Source organism: Scyliorhinus canicula, chromosome 12 (assembly GCF_902713615.1).
Source record: "Scyliorhinus canicula chromosome 12, sScyCan1.1, whole genome shotgun sequence".
NCBI lineage: Eukaryota > Metazoa > Chordata > Chondrichthyes > Carcharhiniformes > Scyliorhinidae > Scyliorhinus > Scyliorhinus canicula.
In genome coordinates this window covers 164,418,454-164,444,815 of record NC_052157.1, presented here as the reverse complement: position 1 = coordinate 164,444,815, position 26,362 = coordinate 164,418,454, and the positions used below count along the sequence as shown (strand labels likewise).

The window sequence follows — 26,362 nt, the reverse complement described above, 5'->3', positions numbered from 1 at the left end:
GCCACCATATCGCGGACCGAGGACCACAGTTGAGAAGCTCCGCCAAACATTCAGCATCCATGGAATGCCGGAGGTTTTCGTGTTGGACAGCGGGACAGCTTTCAGCAGCACAGAATTCGGTGACTTCTTCCGTCACGTATGGACAGCACGGTATTACCCTGCTTCAAATGGGTTGGCCGCATGGGCGGTGGAAACATTTAAGCCGGGCATGCAGAAGCAGACCATGGGATCACTGGAGACGTACTTGGCAAATTTGTTGTTCTTTTACAGAACCACACCACTGGGGTGGCGCCGTCCGAACTACTGATGGTGCAACGATGGTGCACTCGATTCAGCCTCGTGTCACCCAATATTGGAGGGAAGATCTGCAGCAGGTAGGAACGCTCCAACTCGGACTGGGACAGACGAGTGTCCGTTAGCGAATTCTCCTCAGGTGATGTGGTTTACGTTTGAATTTTGCTGATGGAGCCTTGTGGATTCTGGGGGTTGTGGTCAACAGAAAGGACTGGTCTCCTATTTGGTATGAGCGCAGGGCAGGGAGTCGACCCGGCACGAGAAACACCTCAGCAGCCGCAGTCAGGAGGCGCTCGATGACCGGCAGTAGGTTCAGCGGGCGATATTGTCACACCCACTGGCACTGCCACCAGTACCACCCCCTGAAGGTGCACATACCCCACAACACGGGGATGCGGGATGCCGACACATTGGACCCGGATTTGGACATGGAGACCGTGCCGGCTGAGGTGACCACGGGTCTGGTGGTGGTCCGAGACCCCGCGCATTGGTGCCAAGTCGATGCTCGGCCCAGTGGGTTATACACCTCCCAATCTGACCGACAATCCAGGGCCAAAAAGACTAAGGGTCCTGCTCCTTAAGCATTGAGGTGGAGATATTTCAGACTGAGAGAGGTGGGGAGGGGGGGGGGGGGGGGGGGGTGGGGGGGGGGGGGGGGGGGGGGGAAGAGAGAGAGGGGGTGTTATACCCCACATGGAGTCTACGGGGTCTTGGCATTCCCTGATGAGGGAAGGGGTTAAACCCTTAACCAGGAGCTCTGACGACATAAAAACCCTGACCCAAGGGCGGGTCGGCGTGGGAGACCCTTCGGGGAGTGGTTAGTGTAGCTTGTTATTTGTGTATTAAATCTTTTTGTTCCAAATCCAATATCGCTTCTTCGTAGTTATTTACCTGGATCCTACAGATAGTTTGTGTTGAGGAAGCAGGCAGGCTGAGAAATACTTGGACAGGCTAGGAGAGTGGGCAAAGAAGTGGCAGATGTAATACAATGTGGAAAAGTGTGAGGTTATGCACTTTGGTAAGAAGAATAGAGGCACAGATTATTTTCTAAATGGGAAAAAGGCTTCGGAAATCAGAAGCACAAGGGGACTTGGAAGTCCTTGTTCACGATTCTCTTAAGGTTAATGTGCAGACTCATTTGGCAGTTCAGAAGGCAAATGCAATGTTAGCATTCATGTCAAGAAGGCTAGAATACAAGACCAGGGATGTACTTCTGAGTCTGTATAAGGCTCTGGTCAGACCCCATTTGGAATATTGTGAGCAGTTTTTTGGCCCCGTATCTAAGGAAGGACGTGCTGGCCTTGGAAAGGGTCCAGAGGAGGTTCACAAGAATGATCCCTGGAATGAATAACTTGTCGTATGAGGAACGGTTGAGGACTCTGGGTCTGTACTTGGAGTTGAGGGTTGAGGGGGGATCTTATTGAAACTTACAGGGTACTGCGAGGCCTGGATAGAGTGAACGTGGAGAGGATGTTTCCAGTTGTAGGAAAAACTAGAACCCGAGGGATCAGCCTCAATCTGAAGGGACGATCCTTTAAAACAGAGATGAGGAGGAATTTCTTCAGCCAGAGATGATGAATCTGTGGAACTCTTTGCCGCAGAAGACTGTGAAGCCCAAATCACTGAGTGTCTTTAAGACAGAGATAGATAGGTTCTTGATGAGAAACGTATCAGCCACGGTTTAATGGCGGAGCAGACTCAATGGACGGACTGGCCTAATTCTGCTCCTATATCTTATGTTCTTATGGATTGTCGTATGAGGAGAGATTAGGTCAACTGGACCTGTATTCACTGGGGTTTTGAAGATTGAGAGGGGATCTAGTTGAACGTATGAAATTCTGAGAGGGCTGGACAGACTGGATTCAGAGATGTTGTTTCCTCTGCCTGTCTCAGGATACGGGGTCGACCATTTAGGATTGAGATGAGGAGAACCTTCTTCACTTAGAAGATGGTGAACTTGTGGAATTCTCTGCCATAGAAAGCTGTGGAGGCCAAATCATGGAATATGTTCAAGACAGAAATAGATTGACTTCTGGACTGTAAAGATGTTAAGGGGTATGGGGAGAGCCCTGGAGTACGGTGTTCGATAGAGGATCAGCCATGGTCACATTGAATGGCGGAACAGGCTTGAAGGATCAAATGGCCTCCTCCTGCTCATATTTTCTATATTTCCATGATTTTGCATTTGTAATACTTGGTGTAATGAAGCTGTGCAAGCTAACCACACTATCTATGCTCGCTGCTGTCGCCAGAAGTGGAGCAAAACAGGGACCCAGAATGAATAGTGGGTCGGATCTCAAATAACGACAAGTCAGAATACAGGAGGGAGATAGAGAACCTAGTGGAGTGGTGCAGTGACAACAATCTCTCCCTCAATGCCAGCAAAATTAAAGAGCTGGTCATTGACTTCAGGAAGCAAAGTACTGTACACACCCCTGTCAGCATCAACGGGGCCGAGATGGAGATGGTTAGCAGTTTCAAATTCCTAGGGGTGCACATCACCAAAAATCTGTCCCACATCGACGCTACCACCAAGAAAGCACAACAGCGCCTATATATCCTCAGGAAACTGAGGAAATTCGGCATATCCATACAGACTCTTGCCAACTTTTACAGATGCACCAGAGAAAGCATCCTATCGGGCTGCATCACAGCCTGGTATGGCAACCGCTCGGCCCAAGACTGCAAGAAACTTCAGAGAATCGTGAACACAGCCCAGTCCATCACACAAACCTGCCTCCCATCCACTGACCCCATCTACACCTCCCGCTGCCTGGGGAAAGCGGGCAGCATAATCAAAGACCCCTCCAACCCGGCTTACTCACTCTTCCAACTTCTTCCATTATGCACGAGATACAGAAGTCTGAGAACACGCACGAACAGACTCAAAAATAGCTTCTTCCCCACTGTCACCAGACTCCTAAACGACCCTCTTATGGACAGACCTGATTAATGTTGGTGTCTATGTATATACATTGTGGACCTTGTGTTGCCCTATTATGTAATTTCTTTCCTTTTCATGTGCTTAATGATCTGCTGAGCTGCTCGCAGAAAAATACTTTTCAGTGTACCTCGGTACACGTGACAATAAACAAACAAATACAAATCAACCTACATTTTAAAAAAATTCAGCTTGCAAAGGGTTAAGTATTCCTAGCTGCTGTGTTGAAACAATGCCAGCAAAATATACTGTTTGAGGAAACCCGAATCTTTAGCAACTGCTGCACCATAGCAACGCCACCAGTGACCTGCAGCGACCCCAGAACAGGCTGTCGTCTTATGCTAATTTTAATAACCTGTGGCTGCTGAACTCTGACCTACAAAATGGGGAGGATATTTATGATTGATATATTTACTGTGGTAACTGTCAGATACACGGAGAGCGACTTGACAGGGGTGGGAACAACAATCACTCTGAACTGTTTGAAACAGTAAGGTCACATAGGGAGGAGTTGATCACATTGCTTTGAGGGAGCTTCTAAACAGTAATCCGCAGACAGGCAGCCCAGCGCAGCTCTTCAGGCTGAAAACAAGCTACGCCCAGGAAGGCAGCTTCAGCATCCTGACATGGTGAGTTTCTCAATTCAACCGCACAAATTCGGGGCTCTGAATGGAAACAACTGACAAGTTTTCAAGCAACGTGGGGAACAATTATGGGCCACTTTAATGAACTACAACCTGAGACACCCCCAGTTGTCACAACATTTTAAATGAAATTAACCATACATCCAATCTTTTGGAACATGAATGTCAGCTTATTTCATGTCCAACATTACTCTGATTTTACTCTCACACCCGCACTTTCCAGGAGAAACAATGGGTGATTTTTCGTAGCTCTGATCTGCTTCCTGCTTCCAATAGCCATCCATTGACCTCCCTGCTGGAAACTCATGTCAACCTTGTGTTACAGAATCAAGCTCAGCTGAGTCACAGCTGACCAGTCAGTATAATGAATCTTTTGCTATTTAAAAAAAATCATTTATCTCACCTTACACTGGAAAAGTTGGAACTCAGTGAATTACAGATGGGTACAGGCACAGCCCTAATAAACAGCAGCATTGAATGAAAGGACGCAGGCTGACACCCACCATTCGTTCCATGAGCAATTTCTCACTTTAGTTTGAGATGTCAAAACAACAATATATTCATTTTCTCAGCACCACAATAGCACGAGAGTTAATACTGAGAACACAGAACCTTTAACGCAGAGCATCTTCCAAGCAGTTTCACTGGAACACAACCAAACCAGAATTTAACAATGAGTTAGATGACAGGTGACCACTGACTCAATCAAACAGGTAGGCTGTGTCTCCTAAAAAGAGAGACAGGAAGAGAGTGAATTCCAGAGCTTAAAGCCTAACTGGCTGAGGGCACGGTCACCAACGGTTTGGCAAAGTGGAGGATACACACAGGCCAGAGTTGGAGAAATATTGAGATCGCAGAGGGTTGTTGGTGCGGTGGAGATTATAGAGATAGAAAGGGGCAAGACCATGGAGGGATTTGAACACAAGGATGAGAATTTAAAAAAAATTCTTTCATGGGATGTGGGTGTTGCTAGCAAGGCCCATATTTGTTACCCATCCCTAATTGACCATGATCTGAGTGGCTTGCTGGGCACTTCACATGGCTGTTAATCCACATTGATATGGATCTGGAGTCACGTGTTTGCCAGACCAGGTAAGGATGATAGATTTCCTTCCCGAAAGGACATTAATGAACCAGATGGGTTTTTACGACAATTGACAATGGTTCCATGGTCATCTTTAGATTTCGAGTCCAAATATTTATTGAATTCTAATTCCACCGTCTGCAGTGGCGGGATTCGAACCCAGGTCCCCAGAGCATTACCCTGGGTTTCTGGTTTACTAGTCTGTCGACAATACCACTACACCACTGCCTCCCCTACTACTACAATACTTCTACATCACCAAATATATCGACAGGTAGTCAGCAAGCACAGGGGTGATGGTTGAATGGAATTTGTTATAAGCTAGGGTATGGGCAGGAGACGTTTAGGTGTACAGAGAAGGGAAGAATGAATATGAAATGACTAGCCAGGAAATAACTGGAATAGTCCTGCATGGAGATAACAAAGCCACGGCTGGGGATGAGAAAGGGCGGGAACAAAGCCAGGGCTGGGGATGAGAAAGGGCGAGAACAAAGCCAGGGCTGGGGATGAGAAAGGGCGAGAACAAAGCCAGGGCTGGGGATGAGAAAGGGCGAGAACAAAGCCACGGCTGGGGATGAGAAAGGGCGAGAACAAAGCCACGGCTGGGGATGAGAAAGGGCGAGAACAAAGCCACGGCTGGGGATGAGAAAGGGCGAAAACAAAGCCACGGCTGGGGATGAGAAAGGGCGAGAACAAAGCCACGGCTGGGGATGAGAAAGGGCGAGAACAAAGCCAGGGCTGGGGATGAGAAAGGGCGAGAACAAAGCCAGGGCTGGGGATGAGAAAGGGCGAGAACAAAGCCAGGGCTGGGGATGAGAAAGGGCGAGAACAAAGCCAGGGCTGGGGATGAGAAAGGGCGAGAACAAAGCCAGGGCTGGGGATGAGAAAGGGCGAGAACAAAGCCAGGGCTGGGGATGAGAAAGGGCGAGAACAAAGCCAGGGCTGGGGATGAGAAAGGGCGAGAACAAAGCCAGGGCTGGGGATGAGAAAGGGCGAGAACAAAGCCACGGCTGGGGATGAGAAAGGGCGAGAACAAAGCCAGGGCTGGGGATGAGAAAGGGCGAGAACAAAGCCAGGGCTGGGGATGAGAAAGGGCGAGAACAAAGCCACGGCTGGGGATGAGAAAGGGCGAGAACAAAGCCAGGGCTGGGGATGAGAAAGGGCGAGAACAAAGCCACGGCTGGGGATGAGAAAGGGCGAGAACAAAGCCACGGCTGGGGATGAGAAAGGGCGAGAACAATTACAATATTTGTTCACAACTGATAGTGAATTAACTCAAAGAACCCAAATGGCATAGAAACATGGAACATAGAACAGTACAGCACAGAACAGGCCCTTCAACAAGTCAATTCTTTATTTATTTATCTATTTTTTCAAAATTTAGAGTACCCAATTCATTTTTTCCAATTAAGGGGCAATTTAGCATGGCCAATCCACCTACCCTGCACATCTTTGGGTTGTGGGGGTGAAACCCACGCAAACACGGGGAGAACGTACAAACTCCACACGGACAGTGACCCAGAGCCGGGATCGAACCTGGGACTTCGGTGCCGTGAGGCTGCAATGCTAACCCACTGCGCCACCGTGCTGCCCTATTCAACAAGTTATTTTAAGCAAGTAACAACATAGGGAAAATGACAGATGTACTTCAGAGCTGTAATTTCATGTTTGTAAAGTGATACCATTGCAACAATTCTGTAACCACGGCAATCCCAGGCTGCAGAATAACAGTCAGATTTGAGACTATTGATCCAATACGGATCTGTCTTTTCACTTTCACATTGAACACTGCCAGCATCTTGTTTTTAATTTACAATTCCATTTGTGAAGTTATTAAATCAAGTCAAAATAGCGATGGCATAGAACAAGACTGAGCAATATCCAACAACCATTCATTGGTCTAGTCCAATACCCCCCACATCGGACCAATATCACACGTTTGTTCATTGGATATCGCATGATGGGAATATTCGATCACACTCTTGGCTTGTGCTTTGTAGGGTGGTTGAAAGACTTTGGGAAGTCAGGAGGTGAGTGACTCTGCAGAATTCAAGCCTTCAAACGGCTCTTGTGGCTATATTATATATAGAACATACAGTGCAGAAGGAGGCCATTCGGCCCGTCGAGTCTGCACCGACCCACTTAAGCCCGAAACCCAATAACCCCTCCTAATATGTGCTGGTCCAGTTAGGCTTCTGGTCAGTGGTGGTCCCAGTTGATTCAGCGGTGGTAAACTGGGTTACTCATATTGCTAGGAAAAGGGGCTTGAGATTTTCACGCAGTGCCACAGGCCATTGCAAGACCAGCTGGTAATAAAGTAAGCTCAGTGTGACTCCCGTGTGTCAATGGGTCAACTGGTGAAAGACTTGCAATGTTGCCTTTTTATACTCTGCTGTCTGGTCTGCTGAGTATTTCCATCACTTACTGGTTTTATTTTTCCCTCTACATTCTTGCCTGATGTTTTCTTTGAACGCATTTTAAGCTGCGTCATTCACGGTATTTTAAATTTATCATTGTGTAGGGTGAAGGGTTAGTGAGTAATCAGAAGTACTTGGATATAACCAAACCATTACTAAATGAAACAGTGTGGATATGTAATGCACAGCTCCTGTGGAATCTGCCACAATAGGGCCAAGTCCCATTGTATTTCAGGGCATGCACACACTTACAGATGCCAGCTTGGTAGACGGCCATGGTACTATCAGTAATTATTAGCGAGCACTATTCGCACATTTGCTTGCTTAATGCAGGGGAATGTTCACAAGTAAAAAGCTCTGGGCATGGCTGAAGATAAATACTCTGCTGTCAAGCTGCTCAACATGTGCAGACTCTCCGTGCACCGAGGTGCAGGGTGCACAGTCCTGCCTGGCTGCTCACATACCAATCACCAGGGACTCCAACCCTTTATCAATGAAATTACTTGGGCTGCTTGTGAAACTGACAAAAGTATTTTCTAAATATTTTAATTTCCCAAATTTACAGCTGATGTGTGTATTTGAGGGGAAGTGTGCTGAAAGAAGGTTCAGATTAATGTTGATTTACGTACATTTCTTGCACATAACTGGCCTGAAGCCTCGGAGATGAAAAAAGCATGGGGTCAGTGGAGTACATACAGCAGTGCTACACAGTACTCAGCTGTCATGTCTGATAAGGCAAACAGAGACTTAATGGGCTCACGTCCTATTTTTCAGATATACTGACCATCCCCCCACAGAATGTGCAAATTCTTTGTAAACATGGAGCAAGTGAAACCTATGCCATATATTGTCTTACTGGGTTATTTCCTATTTCCCACACCTCTGCCCTCACCCGAGGGGCTGGTTTAGCACACTGGGCTAAATCGCTGGCTTTGAAAGCAGACAAAGGCAGGCCAGCAGCACAGTTCAATTCCCATACCAGCCTCCCCGAACAGGAGCCGGAATGTGGCGACTGGGGGCTTTTCACAGTAACTTCATTTGAAGCCTACTTAGGGAGCTAGGATGGAAGCTCAGAGCGAGAACAAACAGAGTTGTTATCTCTGGGTTGTTGCCCGTGCCACGTGATAGTGAGATGAGGAATAGGGAGAGAGAGCAATTAAACACGTGGCTACAGGGATGGTGCAGGCGGGAGGGATTCAGATTTCTGGATAACTGGGGCTCTTTCTGGGGAAGGTGGGACCTCTATAGACAGGATGGTCTACATCTGAACCTGAGGGGCACCAATATCCTGGGGGGGGAGATTTGTTAGTGCTCTTTGGGGGGGGTTTAAACTAATTCAGCAGGGGCATGGGAACCTGGATTGTAGTTTTGGGGTACGGGAGATTGAGAGTATAGAGGTCAGGAGCACAGATTTGACTTTGCAGGAGGGTGCCAGTGTTCAGGTAGGTGGTTTGAAGTGTGTCTACTTCAATGCCAGGAGTATACGAAATAAGGTAGGGGAACTGGCAGCATGGGTTGGTACCTGGGACTTTGATGTTGTGGCCATTTCAGAGACATGGATAGAGCAGGGACAGGAATGGTTGTTGCAGGTTCCGGGGTTTTAGGTGTTTTAGTAAGCTCAGAGAAGGGGGCAAAAGAGGGGGAGGTGTGGCGCTGCTAGTCAAGGACAGTATTACGGTGGCGGAAAGGATGCTAGATGGGGACTCTTCTTCCGAGGTAGTATGGGCTGAGGTTAGAAACAGGAAGGAGAGGTCACCCTGTTGGGAGTTTTCTATAGGCCACCTATTAGTTCTAGGGATGTAGAGGAAAGGATGGCGAAGATGATTCTGGAAAAGAGCGAAAGTAACAGGGTAGTTGTTATGGGAGACTTTAACTTTCCAAATATTGACTGGAAAAGATATAGTTCGAGTACATTAGATGGGTCGTTCTTTGTACAATGTGTGCAGGAGGGTTTCCTGACACAATATGTTGACAGGCCAACAAGAGGCGAGGCCACATTGGATTTGGTTTTGGGTAATGAACCAGGCCAGGTGTTAGATCTGGAGGTAGGTGAGCACTTTGGAAACAGTGACCACAATTCGGTGACCTTTACGTTAGTGATGGAAAGGGATAAGTATACCCCGCAGGGCAAGAGTTATAGCTGGGGGAAGGGCAATTATGATGCCATTAGACATGACTTAGGATGTGTAGGTTGGAGAAGTAGGCTGCAAGGGCTGGGCACACTGGATATGTGGAGCTTGTTCAAGGAACAGCTATTGCATGTTCTTGATAAGTACGTACCAGTCAGGCAGGGAGGAAGGGGTCGAGCGAGGGAACCGTGGTTTACCAAAGAAGTGGAATCTCTTGTTAAGAGGAAGAAGGAGGCCTATGTGAAGATGAGGCGTGAAGTTTCAGTTGGGGCGCTTGATAGTTACAAGGAAGCGAGGAAGGATCTAAAGAGAGAGCTAAGACGAGCAAGGAGGGGACATGAGAAGTCTTTGGCAGGTAGGATCAAGGAAAACCCAAAAGCTTTCTATAGGTATGTCAGGAATAAAAGAATGACTAGGGTAAGAGTAGGGCCAGTCAAGGACAGTGGTGGGAAGTTGTGTGTGGAGGCTGAGGAGATAAGCGAGATACTAAATGAATACTTTTCGTCAGTATTCACTCAGGAAAAAGATAATGTTGTGGAGGAGAATGCTGAGACCCAGGCTATTAGAATAGAGGTGCGTAGGGAAGAAGTGTTGGCAATTCTGGACAAGGTGAAAATAGATAAGTCCCCGGGGCCTGATGGGATTTATCCTAGGATTCTCTGGGAAACCAGGGAAGAGATTGCTGAGCCTTTGGCTTTGATTTTTATGTCATCATTGGCTACAGGAATAGTGCCAGAGGACTGGAGGATAGCAAATGTGGTCCCTTTGTTCAAGAAGGGATAACCCCGGTAACTATAGGCCGGTGAGCCTCACGTCTGTTGTGGGTAAAGTCTTGGAGAGGATTATAAGAGATACGATTTATAATCATGTAGATAGGAATAATATGATTAGGGATAGTCAGCATGGTTTTGTGAAGGGTAGGTCATGCCTCACAAACCTTATCGAGTTCTTTGAGAAGGTGACTGAACAGGTAGACGAGGGTAGAGCAGTTGATGTGGTGTATATGGATTTCAGTAAAGCGTTTGATAAGGTTCCCCACGGTCGGCTATTGCAGAAAATACGGAGGCTGGGGATTGAGGGTGATTTAGAGATGTGGATCAGAAATTGGCTAGTTGAAAGAAGACAGAGGGTGGTGGTTGATGGCAAATGTTCAGAATGGAGTTCAGTTACGAGTGGCGTACCACAAGGATCTGTTCTGGGGCCGTTGCTGTTTGTCATTTTTATAAATGACCTAGAGGAGGGCACAGAAGGTTGGGTGAATAAATTTGCAGACGACACTAAAGTCGGTGGAGTTGTAGACAGCGTGGAAGGATGTTGCAGGTTACAGAGGGACATAGATAAGCTGCAGAGCTGGACTGAGAGGTGGCAAATGGAGTTTAATGTAGAGAAGTGTGAGGTGATTCACTTTGGAAAGAATAACAGGAATGCGGAATATTTGGCTAATGGTAAATTCTTAGCAGTGTGGATGAGCAGAGGGATCTCGGTGTCCATGTACATAGATCCCTGAAAGTTGCCACCCAGGTTGATAGGGTTGTGAAGAAGGCCTATGGTGTGTTGGCCTTTATTGGAAGAGGGATTGAGTTCCGGAGCCATGAGGTCATGTTGCAGTTGTACAAAACTCTAGTACGGCCGCATTTGGAGTATTGCGTACAGTTCTGGTCGCCTCATTATAGGAAGGACGTGGAAGCTTTGGAACGGGTGCAGAGGAGATTTACCAGGATGTTGCCTGGTATGGAGGGAAAATGTTATGAGGAAAGGCTGATGGACTTGAGGTTGTTTTCGTTAGAGAGAAGAAGGTTAAGAGGTGACTTAATAGAGGCATACAAAATGATCAGAGGGTTAGATAGGGTGGACAGTGAGAGCCTTCTCCCGCGGATGGAGGTGGCTAGCACGAGGGGACATAGCCTTAAATTGAGGCGTAATAGATATAGGACAGACGTCAGAGGTAGGTTTTTTACGCAAAGAGTGGTGAGGCCGTGGAATGCCCTACCTGCAACAGTAGTGAACTCGCCAACATTGAGGGCATTTAAAAGTTTATTGGATAAGCATATGGATGATAATGGCATAGTGTAGGTTAGATGGCCTTTAGTTTTTGACTTCCCGTGTCGGTGCAACATCGTGGGCCGAAGGGCCTGTACTGCGCTGTATCGTTCTATGTTCTATGTTGTGACAATAAGCGATTTTCATTTCATTTTCACCCCTTCCCGCCCCCCACCGTCAGCATTCCACAGGGACCACAGCCTTAGTGATACCCGGGTCCACACCCATCCCCTTCCCATGGCACATTCCTTTGCAATAGCTGCCCTTTACCTTTTCCCTTCTCACTGTTCAAGGCTCCAAATACACCTTTTAGCTGAAGCACTTGCACCTCGTTCGCTACTCGCAATGCGGTCTCCTCTACATTGGGAAGACTAAATCCAGACTGGGTGATCACTTGGTGGGACACCTTCACTCAGCCCGCAAGCATGACCCCAAACTTCCTGGTGCTTTCAATTTAAATAAAACATTTTAAATTAGGTTTGCCTCCATTTTTTAAAATAATAAACGCAACAAATAACAGAACATTTTGGTGCAAAACGGGTACAGACAGAACAAGAGTTACTGGCAGCATAAATGTATAGAACAGATTTGGAACAGTACATTTGAGGAACCAGAGCCTCGAACTTAAATGCTGAATCAATCTAACAGCAAGTTAACACAGTGAGTGGGGAAAAGAGGGCAGGAACATATTAATACAGAAGATTAACATTACAGATCGCACAACCCAAAGTATGGTGATTCAGACGAACAATACGAGACAAATTAAACTGAATTAAAATTAGGCGAATTTGCTCATGGAAAGCCCAACAGGAATAAGTCAGAATAAAGCTATATCGACATTTTTCTTATTAAGAAAGGACAGGATCCTTTTCCAGGATTCTGACAGGCCTACATAGAGTGGATGTTTACACTTGTAGGAAAAACTAGAACCCGAGGGCAGGGCCTCAGACTAAAGGGACGATCCTTTAAAACAGAGATGAGGAGGAATTTCTTCAGCCAGAGGGTGGTGAATCTGTGGAACTCTTTGCCGCAGAAGGCTGTGGAGGCCAAATCACTAACTGTCTTTAAGACAGAGATAGATAGATTCATGGTTAATAAGGGGAATCAGGGGTTATGGGGAGAAGCTAGGAGAATGGGGATGAGAAACATATCAGCCATGATTGAATGGCGGAGCAGAATGAGGCCATTCGGCCCATGTTTTATGGTCCTTTTGATAGGGTGATGGATGCCAATTCCATGAGAAAATTTTAAGAATAACTGCCACCGCTAATTAGGCCACAGAGAAGAATAAGACTGGATGTTTGCGCCACAATCAGGTGTGCTTCATTACCCCCCTCCTCTACCTCACTTTACACCTAGTCCGATCCCAGGCAAGTCCCCAACAATTACTAGGATACTGAACCAAAACCCAATATTTTATTTTATTTGAAAGACTGTGAGGAAAGAATACTTTGCTCCGCGAGTGACTCTACACACTAATAGGGATAGGAATATTAAGATAAACTTTATTATCAACAGTCTTATAACTACCTTCAATATCATAAACAAAATAACTTCTAATTACAAGTTAAACAATCCCTAACAATGAAATGAAACACTAATTCCTAACTGCTATATTTCATCTCCACTCAAGCAACTTTTAAATAGTTAGCAGACCCAGGACAGTTGCTGTAAAGAGATGCCTTGGATAAACTGGTTTCAGAGAAACTGCTAATCTGTTCACAGACAGATCAAAACTGAACTCCAAAACTCAACAGCTGACTGCTTCGGCCTCTGGCTCTTCCCATTAACGACATTATCTAATGCCAAACACGATGTTGAGCTACAGCCCAGGGAACCTTCCTCATATAAACAAAATTCCATTTGCCCAACTTTTACCATGCTTTAATTATCCCATGTAGCCAAAGTTTTGGCTTGTTTTGTAAACCAGGATTTTAAGAAAAATATTTACTTACTTTACTAACCCAGACTTTTAACACTTACTGCTCAAACATATAATACAATATATCTGAAATTCCTACATTCATTACACACCAGAGGCACAAGGGTATCCCCCAAACCGTTCCTTTCATGCATTAAAGTTCTGTCTGCACCAAAGTAGGATAGAGTCAACAAAACAGAAACCCTCCCATAATAACAAAACACAACCACAATGTTTCTCAGGGGTCATTCCTCATTAAGACCGAGGGCCGTAGGATTAACCCCATGGCCACACTGCCATTACCATCGGGATACCTTCTCCAGAACAAGGAGGAGGAAAGAAGGGCCAACAAGGTAATGGGAATCGAATGCCCCTCCCGCATTTTATTTCCATGAAGACCTGTATCCACCAACACCCAACCTTTGGCAACGGTGCCACTCAATTCTGCCATGATTAATGCACGGACAATAGAAGAAAAATGATGGATAATAAGCACAAGGCACATCTACCATGACTGTGAGTCCCTGAAACATTCAAGGAGAAGCAGAAGACATTCAATCGTGCTCATATAACAGAAACTCCCTTGATGATTTTATAATAATAATCTTTATTAGTGTCACAAGTAGGCTTATATTAACACTGCAATGAAGTTACTGTGAAAAGCCCCTAGTCGCCACATTCGGCGCCTGTTCGGGTACACAGGGAGAATTCAAGATGTCCAAATTACCCAACAGCAAGTCTTTCGGGACTTGTGGGAAGAAACTGGAGCACCCGGAGGAAAACCATGCAGACATGGGGAGAACAAGCAAACTCCGCACAGACAATGACCCAAGCCGGGAATCGAACCTGGGACCCTGCGCTATGAAGCAACAGTGAAAAGATAATAAAAAACAACACAGTGAAAGAGTCCTGATTAGAGCTCAAGTTAGTCTGAGCTACAAATCATTGCTCCTCATTCAATGCAGCCATGGCAGTAGTTGGATTATCGAAAGACTTGACAGAGTTGTTGGAGACAATTTTCAGGATCGCAGGATGAAGCATACAGAACTGGCTCGGTCACAGAAGGCAAAGGATAGCAGTAGAAGGGTGCTTTTCTGGATGGGAGGTTGTGACGAGTGGTGTTCCACAGGGACCTCTGTGTTTGTAGTGTACATACACGATTTGAAGGAACATGTAACTGGTCTGATTAGTAAGTTCACGTATGACACCAAGGTTGGTGGAGTGGCAGATAGTGTTGAGGATTGTCAGAGGACACAGCAGTACATAGATAGGTTGGAGACTTGGGCAGAGAAATGGCAAATGGAGTTTAATCCGGACAAATGTGAGGTAATGCATTTTGGTTGGCCTAACATAGAGGGGAAATATACCGTAAATGGCAAAACTCTTAGGAATATAGAAAGTCAGAGAGATCTGGGCGTGCAGGTCAACAGATCTTTGAAGGTGGCAACACAAGTGGAGAAGATGGTCAAGAAAGCATACGGAATGCTTGCCTTCATTGGACGGGGCATCGAATATAAAAGCTGGCAAGTCATGCTACAGTTGTATAGAACCTTGGTCAGGTCACACATGGAATATTACGCACAATTCTGGTCGCCACACTACCAGAAGGGCTTTGGAGAGGGTGCAGAGGAAGTTTACCAGGATGTTGCCTGGTCTGGAGGATGTTAGCTATGTGGAGGGGTTGAATAGACTCAGACTGCTTTCATTAGAAAGACGGAGGTTGAGGTGTGACCTGATAGAGATCGACAAGATTATGAGGGGCATGGATAGGGTGGAAGGGCAAGTGGTGGGCAAGCATTCTTTCCCAGGGTGGAGGGGTCAGTCACCAGGGGGCATAAATTTAAAGTGTGTGGGACAATGTTTCGAGGAGATGTGCGAGGCAGTTATTTTTACGTGGAGGGTGGTGAGTGCCTGAAACGCGTTGCCAGGGGAGGTTGTGGAAACAGATACATTAACGGCATTCAAAAGGCATTTTGACAAACACATGGATAGGATGGGTATAGAGGGATACAGCACTAGGTAGTGCTGAGGGTTTTGGCAAAGGTTGGTATCATGGCCGGTACAGGTTTGGAGGGCCGAAGGGCCTGTTCCTGTGCTGTATTGTTCTTTGTTAATAACATTATGCACTCCAGCAGACTTGAGCCGCCTTTAAAGTCCATCAAAGTCCTTACACTTGGCCTGCGTTGCCACTGAAATGTTTTGGAAGAAGGAAATCCTCATTCCCTCATGAAGCCAGTTCCCATCTCACCTTGCCATCTCCAGGACCTTCTGGCAATCCCCAAAGTTGTCGAGGCAAATGATTAAGGGCCTGGAATGAAAATGATGTCTTGTCTTCAAAGATAGGATATGATGCGCCCTTTCTAATTTGAAACGCCCAGCTTTCACATCCAGTTGGAAAAAACTTGGCAGCCAGTCGTCAAATAAGCTAACAGGATCCTTACTCTCCACACCTTCCAGCAGACCAACGAATCGGACATTCTTTCTTTGACCGTGGTTCTCCAAGTGTTCCAGGACCTAAGCCACTCAGCTGATTTTCCAAGGATAGAATTCTTGTCTCCGCAGAGGAAGCATCATGTTCAACGTGTAGGATTCTCCCCTCCGAATCATCAAGCCTGTTAATGGTGTTTTGAAACTCGGCCTCATGACCATAGTTGCCAACACTCATCAGCATCTGAAATATCACCACGTGGGAGAGGGCCAAAATGTTAAAAGTATCCCACCCAGACTGCAGTGATTTAAGCAAGCAGCTCACCACCATCTTAGGGCAATTAGGAATGGGCAATAAATGTTAGTCTTGCCAGTGATGCACACATCCCATGAATGAATTAAAAAGGTTATGGTGCTGTACTTTCAGTGTGAAGCAGCATTTATAAGAGAGCTGTAAGGTGGGAAAGTTAATCTTGAAAGTACTTTTAAAAACATACATGGCAACTTATTATTAGACACACCAAGGATCTATCTCATATCATTAGTACAGTTCAGAGCTACACTCTGCACTATTGTCAAATTATCTACCTGTGGTCCAGAATGGTTACATGAGAGGAAGGAAGGCCCAGGACAGCACAGCTCTGCAGAAGTTCCTTCTTACGAACCTCCCCCTGCTTGTGGAAGTTCCCTGAAAATATGAAACATCAGCAGCTTATAACAGTGAAGGAACAGTTCATAATGTAAAATGATCATTTATCAGACAATCCTGTACTGACTCTCAATGTTTGTCTAAATTGTGATGGGATCCATGATGATCAAAGTCTTTGTCTGACACTTGTCAGGCTAAACAGCATGCTCAACAAGCAAGAGTTATCCTTTTTTAAAGATATTCTTCTTTACTGCATTTGAATACGTAAAAAAGAGTGTACATATCCCTTAATTTATGGGAGATATAATTTGCATTATTTAACACAGAATCCACAGTGCAGAAGGAGGCCATTTGGCCCATCAAGTCTGCAGCAACCTTGAAAAGTGTACCCCACCCAGATTGAATTCCCCTGTCCTATCCCCATAACCCCAACTAACATACATATCTTTGGACACTAAGGGGAATTTTATCATGGACAATTTTTTTTTTTTTAAATAATTTTTATTCAAGTTTTTCAATAACAAATTTTCTCCCCACAATTTAAAACAAACAAGGCGTGCTTCCACACCAACACAAGAAAAGAACTCACCCCCTTCAAAATAAATAATAACAAAAAACCAACAGCAATACAAGAAAGAAAATAACAACATAGCAAACCCACCGCCGCAAAAACAAACCCCCTAACCATCCCCAAACCCCCCCCCCCCAAGTTGCTGCTGAGACCGACCACTCTCTACCCCTACGCCAGGAAGTCGAGAAAGGGCTGCCACCGCCGAAAGAACCCCTGTACTGACCCCCTCAGGGCAAACTTCATCCTCTCCAATTTGATGAACCCAGCCATGTCGTTGATCCAGGCCTCCGAACTCGGGGGCCGCGTATCCCTCCACTGTAACAGAATCCTGCGCCGGGCTACTAGAGACGCAAAGGCCAGAATGCCGGCCTCTCTCGCCTCCTGCACTCCCGGCTCCGAAGCTACCCCAAACATCGCGAGCACCCAGCCCGGCTTGATCCTAGACCCGACCACTTCTGACAAAGTCCCCGCCACCCCCTTCCAAAACCTCTCCAAGGCCGGACAAGCCCAGAACATATGGGTGTGGTTCGCCGGGCCTCCCGAAAACCTCCCGCACCTGTCTTCCCCTCCGAAGAACCGGCTCATCCTTGTCCCTGTCATGTGAGCCCTATGCAGCACCTTCAGCTGAATTAGGCTGAGCCGTGCGCAAGAGGAGGAGGAATTCACCCTCTCCAGGGCGTCCGACCACGTTCCATCTTCAATCACTTCCCCTAGCTCTCCCTCCCACTTCGCTTTGAGCTCTTCTACTGAGGCCTTCTCCTCCTCCTGCATCAGCTGGTAAATAGCCGAGATCTTTCCTTCCCCGACCCACGTCCCCGAGAGCACCCTGTCCTGCACCCCCCTTGGCGGCAGCCGCGGAAACTCCTCCACCTGCCTCTTAACAAATGCCCTGACCTGCATATACCTAAAAGCGTTCCCAGGGGGGAGGTTCCACTTCCCCACCAGCTCCTCCAGAGTCGTGAACTTCCCATCCAGGAAGAGGTCTCCAAACTGTCTGATGCCTGCCCTGTGCCAACTCCCAAATTCCCCACCCGTTCTCCCCAGCGCAAAACGGTGATTGCCCCGTATCGGGGCCCAAACTGAGGCCTTCACTTCCCCCCTATGCCTCCACTGTCCCCAGATTTTGAGGGACGCAACCACCACCGGACTCGTGGAGTACTTTGCCGGGGGGAGTGGAAGTGGGGCCGTCACCAAAGCCTCCAGACTCGTACCCGCACAGGACGCCACCTCCAATCTCTTCCATGCGTCACCCTCCCATTCCGTCACCCACCTGCGAATCATCGCCACGTTCGCCACCCAATAATATCCACACAGGTTGGGCAGCGCCAGGCCCCCTACCTCCCTTCTTCGCTCCAAAAATACCCTCCTTACTCTCGGGGCCTTCCGCGCCCACACGAACCCTAGAATCGACTTATTCACCCTTCTGAAAAAAACCTTCGGGATCAACATGGGGAGGCACTGGAAAAGAAACAAAAACCTCGGGAGCACCGTCATCTTAATCGACTAGACCCTGCCCGCCAACGAAAGCGGTAGCGCGTCCCACCACCTAAACTCCTCCTCGATCTGCCCCATCAGCCTCGAAAAGTTAAGCCTATGCATGGCCCCCCAGGTCCTAGCCACCTGGACCCCAAGATACCTAAAGCTCCTCTCAGCCCTCTTCAACGGGAGTTCACCTATCTCCCTCTCCTGATCCCCCGGGTGCAGGACAAACAGCTCACTTTTCCCCACATTGAGCTTATAGCCCGAAAAGTCCCCAAACTCCTCAAGTATCCTCAGCACCTCTGGCATCCCCTCAGCCGGATCCGTGACATACAGCAGCAGATCATCTGCATACAGCGACAACCGGTGCTCCTCCCCCCCCCCGCCCCCCCCACAATCCCCCTCCAACTCTTCGAGTCCCTTAGCGCCATGGTCAGGGGCTCAATCGCTAACGCGAAGACCAGGGGAGACAAGGGGCACCCCTGCCTCGTCCCCCTGGAAAGCCGAAAGTCCGCCGACCTCCTCCCATTTGTGACCACACTCGTCACCGGGGAGCTGTACAGCAACCTCACCCAGCTGATGAACCCCTCACCAAACCCAAACCTCCGCAACACCTCCCACAGGTAACTCCACTCCACCCTATCAAAAGCTTTCTCCGCATCCATGGACGCCACTATTTCTGACTCACCTGCCGCCGGCGCCATCATCATGACATTAAGGAGCCTCCGCACGTTGGCATTCAGTTGTATCCCCTTTACAAACCCCGTTTGATCCTCATGAATCACCGTCAGGACCATATCCTCCACCCTCCTGGACAGCACATTTCCCAACAACTTGACATCTACATTAAGGAGCGAGATCGTATCATGGACAATTAGCCTACCCTGCACATCTTTGGACTGTGGGAGGAAACCAGAGCAACCGGAGAAAACCCACGCAGACATGGGGAGAAAGTGCAAACTGCACACAGTCACCCAAGGCCAGAAGTGAACCCAGGTTTTTGATGCTGAGGCAGCACTGCTAACCACTGTGCCACCGTGCTGCCTGTCCCTGACACCAAGGCAGGAGTGCTAACCACTGTGCCACCCTGGTGAATAGGACTCCTCTAAATTGAAGTGTGGCATGAGCATTTCCGATTAAACCATTTTGTGTTTGGGATGCGAACTTGGGACCTGTTCAGCAAGACTATGTCTCTGTTATACCTTGTTAGTCCATCCCCTATATGTTCCGAGGTGTTGAACAAGGCGTTCTCCCAGTTATATCAACTACTGCTTATCAAAGGAAGCCCAGGGTTCTGGAAAATTGTAACCAGCAGAAAATGGAGTGTATTTTCCACCTTAATATTTTTATTTTTCTGTTTTTATTAATTGAATGCCATATTACCAATTTTAACTGTATAGTGAAATGCTTAATAATTTTTATTATTATTGTCACAAGTAGGCTTATATTAACACTGCAATGAAGTTACTGTGAAAATTCTCCAGTCGCCACATTCCGATTATCAGGCGGTCGGCTGCACACATTTGGGTTGGATTTGTTTATTGTCGCGTGAACCAAGGTGCAGTGAAAAGTATTGTTCTGCTTGCAGCTCAGACAGATCATTCCGTACATGAAAATAAAATAAATAATAGGGCAAACACAAAATTGGCGGCATGGTAGCACAGTGGTTAGCACTGTTGCATTACAGCACCAGGGACCTGGGTTCGATACCCAGCTTAGGTCACTGTCTGTGTGGAGTCTGCACTTTCTCCCCGTGTCTGCATGGGTTTCCTCCGGGTGCTCTGGTTTCCTCCCACAATTCCTGAAAGATGTGCTTGTTAGGTGAATTGAACATTCTGAATTCTCCCTCTGTGTACCTGAACAGATGATGGAGTGCAGCGACTAGGGGCTTTTCACAGTAACTTCATTGCAATGTTAATGTAAGCCTACTTGTTACAATAATAAAGATTATTATATTATTATAAATACACAATGTAAATACATAGACACAGGCACCGGGTGTAGTACTACGCGGTAGAGAAGATGTCTGAAGAGATCAGATCAGTCACACATTTCATACATACTAAATCAACTGTTGAATTATATTTTTTGAAAAATCACAAATGCAACTATAATTTATAAAAAGGGGCACAGAGGACAAAGTAAGGGAGTTATTTTTTCCAATTAAGGTGCCATTTGGCATGTACAACCCACCTACCCTGCACATCTTTGGGTTGTGGGGGCGAAACCCACACAAACACGGGAGAATGTGCAAACTCGGACAGTGGCGCAGAGCCGGGATTGAACCTGGAACCTTGGCGACGTGAGGCAGCAGTGCTAACCACTGTGCTACCTTGCTGCCCAGCTCCGGGGAATTATATGGGGAGCCCGGTGGTACATAGAACATAGAACAGTACAGCACAGAACAGGCCCTTCGGCCCTCAATGTTGTGCCGAGCCATGATCACCCTACTCAAACCCACGTATCCACCCTATACCCGTAACGCAACAACCCCTCCCCTTACTTTTATTAGGACACTACGGGCAATTTAGCATGGCCAATCCACCTAACCCGCACATCTTTGGACTGTGGGAGGAAACCGGAGCACCCGGAGGAAACCCACGCACACGGGGGAGGACGTGCAGACTCCACACAGACAGTGACCCAGCCGGGAATCGAACCTGGGACCCTGGAGCTGTGAAGCATTTATGCTAACCACCATGCTACCCTGCTGCCCATACAGTCGGTGCTCAGTGTATGGAATCAGCTGCGAAGACACTTTAAGTTGGAGGGGTTGTCGGTGTTGACACCATTCTGCGGGAATCATAGGTTTAAGTTGGGAGAGATGGATGGGATGTATAGGAAGTAGAGGGAGGCGGGGCTGGTGAGGGTGAGGGACTTGTACTTCAAAGGGAAGTTTGCAGGATGGAAGAGTTGCGGAGATGTTTGAGTTGCCGAGGGGGGAGTGAATTTAGATATATGCAGGTGAAGGACTTTGCACAAAAGGAGTGGAGGACGTTTCCCAGGTTGCTGGAGAACACCTTATTGGAGCAACTGCTGTTCCCAGATGTGTCAGGAGAGGGTAGGATTGGGGATATATGCAGTTGGTTGGGAGAGCAGGTGGTGAGGATCAAGAACAAATGGAAGGAGGATTTTGGGGGGGAAATAGGCTGGGGACTGTGATGCGAGGCGATGCGTAGTATGAATTCAACCTCCTCCTGCACGAGGATGAGCTTGATTCAGTTTAAGGTGATGCACAGAGTACTTGTGATCCAGGTGAGGATGAGTGGAGGTTCTTCCAGGGGCTGGCTGATGAGTGTGAGAAGTGTGAGCGAGGGCCAGCGAATCATGCGCACGTGTTCTGGGTTGCGAGAAGCTAGAGAGATACTGGGAAGCAGTGTTTGGGACGCTATCCAAGATAGTGGGGGTGGAGGTCAAGCTGGACCCTACGGTGGTGATCTTTGGGATATCGGAAGTGCCGGAGCTGCTGGAGGCCGATGTTGGGGGTCTTCACCTCTCTGATTGCCCAGCGAAGGATCTTGTTGAATTGGAGGTTGGATAGCCCGCCAGGGACTTGCACAATTTTCTCCGGTTGGGAAAGATTAAGTTTGAGTTGAGGGGCTCATCGGAGGGCTTCGAGACACGGTGGGGATTGTTATGATGATGTTTGAGGAGTGGGGTGGGGGAGGAGATAAAAAGGGGGAAACATTGTACAAACTTTGAGTTTGTGGAGTGTGTTTTTGCATATGTTGCTTTTTTTTTAACACGTTTGGAATAAAGTACATTTAAAAAACAAGTAAATAGAGTGGTGACACTAATTGGCTAGTGCTTTCAAAAAGCTGGCATAGGAATTAATAATATCCTTTTGCACAGTGTGATTCAATGATTCTAGTTTGGGCCATATTAATAAACAGTGGATGTTTCACAGTTACAATTACTGATGTGTACATCAATTGCTTGACTTTAGCAACATGAGGGAGAGGAGCCAATATTCTGTCCACCCTGTGCCCACATTGAGACACAGATGACCAACCATTGTGAAGGCTGATAAAGCAAGCCTTATTTCACCACAACCTGTGGTTGGTTGACAAAAACTAATACGTTTAAAAGGAAATCTACAAAACTGTGGCCTAGAGAATAGTCAACGATGATTTCCTCCCAAAAAAAAGTGACGGGAAAACTCAGCAGGTCTGGCAGCATCTGTGGAGAGAGAAACAGAATTAACGTTTTGAGGCGAATATGATGCCTCTTCTGAACCAGTTCTCTCTCCACAGATGCTTTTTAAAATTATTTCATGGGATATGGGCATCGCTGAGGAAGCATTTCAGAGTCAACCATGTGGATCTGGAGTCACATGTAGGCCAGACCAGGTAAGGACTGCAGATTTCCTTCCCTGAAGTGAACAAGATAGATTTTTACGACAATTGCCAATGATTTCATGATCATTAGGCTGTTAATTCTAGATTTTTATCCAGTTCAAATTTCACCAGCTGCCGTGGTGGGATTTAACCCTGGATCCCAGAGCGTTACCCTGGGTCTCTGGAGCACTAGACTAGTGACAATACCACGATGCCACCACCTCCCCAGCTTCCAGGCCTGTGGAGGTTTTCTGCCATTTTGTTTCTATTTCAGATCTCTCGCATCTACATTATTTTGCTTTTATTTTTGATTTCCCCAACATGTCTCCACATTCACATGACATGAATCTGTGAATCTGGTTCAGTTTCTACGAGGATTTGGCTCAATATTCTAAAATTAATAATAATCTGAATATAGAACACACACACGTACCTGGCGATGAGAGGCAGCAGTGCTAACTACTGTGTCATAGTGCCACTCTGGGTCGCTGGTGCTGTGAGGCAGCAGTGCTAACCATTGTACCACTGTGCTGTCGAATGAACTGTAGCGACCCAAGAAGGCAGCTCACCACCACTTTTTCAAGGGCATTCGGGATGGGCAACAAATGCTGGCCCAGCCAGCGAAGCCCACATCCCGTAAAAATGAATTAACAAAACCATTTATCAATCATCATCACCAAAATATTTATCTTGAGAACCTGTTCACACAAATTGGTTGTAACACTTCCCTGTGTTACAACACTAACACAGCAAAGTATAAGCTGTGAAGTGCGTTGGAACTTCCTGATGTTGTAGTGTAAAAGGCACCATTGAAACACAAATTATTTATTTTCAAGTTTTAGGATCCGGGTCTAAAATTAAATGTATCAAAAATAATTCCGAGGCAGCTAACGTAAAAGGGAATCTGAAATCTAGTCGCCACATTCCTGCGCCTGTTCGGGGAGGCCGGTACGGGAATTGAACCCGTGCTGCTAGCCTTGTTCTGCATTACAAGCCAGCTGTTTAGCCCACTGTGCTAAACCAGCCCCATTAGGCACTGAAAAGGGAATTTTAACATGAAAGTGGGAGAGATATGAAATGAGTACTTTCTATCTGCATTTACCGAGGACGGATATGCTGCTCAGGTTATAATGGAAAGAATGGTGGTTGAAACATTGGATGGACCAAAAATTTTTTGTTTTTTTAGACAAGAGTATCCAATTCGTTTTTAGCTCCAATAAGGGGTGATTTAGTATGGGAATTGACCTACCCTGCACATCTTTGTGTTGTGGGGGTGAGACCCAGTCAGACACAGGGAGAATGTGCAAACTCCACACGGACAGTGACCCAGGGCTGGGATCGAACCCAGGTCCTCAGCGCCGTGAGGCAGCAATGCTAACCACTGCGCCACCATGCCGCCCAGATGGACCAAAAACTGATAAAAGAGGCATTAAATAGGTTGGCTGTACTTCAAAGTTCACCAAGACCAGATGAGATGCATCCAGATATTGAGGGAAGTAAGGATGCGAATTGCAGAGGAAGAGGCCCCAATTTTCTCAAACTCCTTAGATGCAGGAGTGGTACCAGAGGATCTAAGAATTGTAAATATTAAATCTTGTTCAAAAAAGTGTGCAAGCATAAACCCAGCAAATACAGGCCAGACAGTTTAATCTCAGAGGTGGTTAAAAATCATCCAGGTTCTGTGACTTTATCAATAGGGACACAGAGTACAAAGGCAAGGAGGTGATGATAAATCTGTATAAAACAGTGGATTAGCCTCAGTACTATGTCCAAGTACAGGTACCACATTTCAGGAAGCATGTGAAGGCATTAGAGAGGGAGCAGAAAAGGATTCCTGAGAATTGTTCCAAGATTGGTGAATGGAGGGAGACGAGGGCAGTGCTTCTTGGACAAGTAAATATTCAGCAGATCTGATTGAGGTGTTCACAATTATGAGTGATCCAGGCAGTGTAGACAGGAAGAATGGTTCTCATTAGCGGAAGGGTCAACAACCAAAGGATACCAATTTAAGGTGACGAGCAAAATAAACAACAGCGACATGAGGGAAACCCTTTTTATGTAGTGAGAGGTTAGGATTTTGATTGAGGATGTGGTGCAGACTGGTTCAGTCAAGCTTTCAGAACAGAACTACACAAGTGTCCAATGGAAAATAATTTGCAAGGCTTGGGGTTAAAGCAGGGAAGTGGATTTTGGTGAATTATCCTTGCCTAGCCTACTTGGCATGAACACAACTGGCCTCCTGTGCTGAAACCAGTCCATGGTCCTATGTCTCATCAAGGACAGATACTGCAAAGATTACATACAGAGTAAAGCTCCCTCCACACTGTCCCCATCAAACACTCCCAGGACAGGTACAGCACTGGGTTAGATACAGAGTAAAGCTCCCTCTACACTGTCCCCATCAAACACTCCCAGGACAGGTACAGCACAGGGTTAGATACAGAGTAAAGCTCCCTCCACACTGTCCCCATCAAACACTCCCAGGACAGGTACAGCACTGGGTTAGATACAGAGTAAAGCTCCCTCTACACTGTCCCCATCAAACACTCCCAGGACAGGTTCAACACGGGGGTAGATACAGAGCAAAGCTCCCTCTACACTGTCCCCATCAAACACTCCCAGGACAGGTACAACACGGGGGTAGATGCAGAGCGAAGCTCCCTCTACACTGTCCCCATCAAACACTCCCAGGACAGGTACAGCACGGGGTTAGATACAGAGTAAAGCTCCCTCTACACCAGGGGTGGGCAAACTTTTCCGTGCAAGGGCCACATTCAGAAATTCACAATTCACAAAGGGCCGCATAGTATATTAAGTAAAATAATTACTTCACCCGGTTATGATTCTGGGCGCCTCATATAGAACATAGAACAGTACAGCACAGAACAGGCCCTTCGGCCCTCGACGTTGTGCCGAGCAATGATCACCCTACTCAAGTCAACGTATCCACCCTATACCAGTAAGTAACCCAACAGCCCCCCCATTAACCTTAAAAAAAATTAAAAAAAAAAAAAAAAATTTCTTGGTGGGCCGCAGAAATACCTTTGGCGGGCCGCATGCGGCCCGCGGGCCGTAGTTTGCCCACCCCTGCTCTACACTGTCCCCATCAAACACCCCCAGGACAGGTACAGCATGAGGTTAGATACAGAGAGGGGGGGTGGTGTGTGTGTGTGGGGGGGGGGGGGGGGGGGTGTGCGTGTGGGGGGGGGGGCGTGTGGGGGGGGGCGTGGGCATGTGTGGGGGGGGGGTGGGAGCATGTGGGGGGGTGGGGGCGTGTGTGGGCGGTGTGGGGGTGGGGGAGTGTGGGGGGAGTGGGGGGTGTGGGGGGGTGGGGGAGGTGTGGGGGGGTGGGGGAGTGTGTGGGGGGGGTGGGGGAGGTGTGTGGGGGGGGGGGGCGTGTGTGGGGGGGGTGGGGAGTGTGTGGGGGGT

The 26,362-nt window shown here is 47.3% G+C and overlaps 1 protein-coding gene across 1 annotated transcript in view; it reads right to left on the bottom strand.

The window, feature by feature from the left end:
• Positions 1-26,362, bottom strand: part of pigl (phosphatidylinositol glycan anchor biosynthesis, class L) — a 71,334-nt gene that overhangs the window by 41,209 nt on the left and 3,763 nt on the right. The window contains exon 2 of the mRNA XM_038813137.1: positions 16,486-16,585. Within this exon, the coding sequence (XP_038669065.1) occupies positions 16,486-16,585 (100 nt within the window). The remainder of the gene's footprint in view (positions 1-16,485; positions 16,586-26,362) is intronic.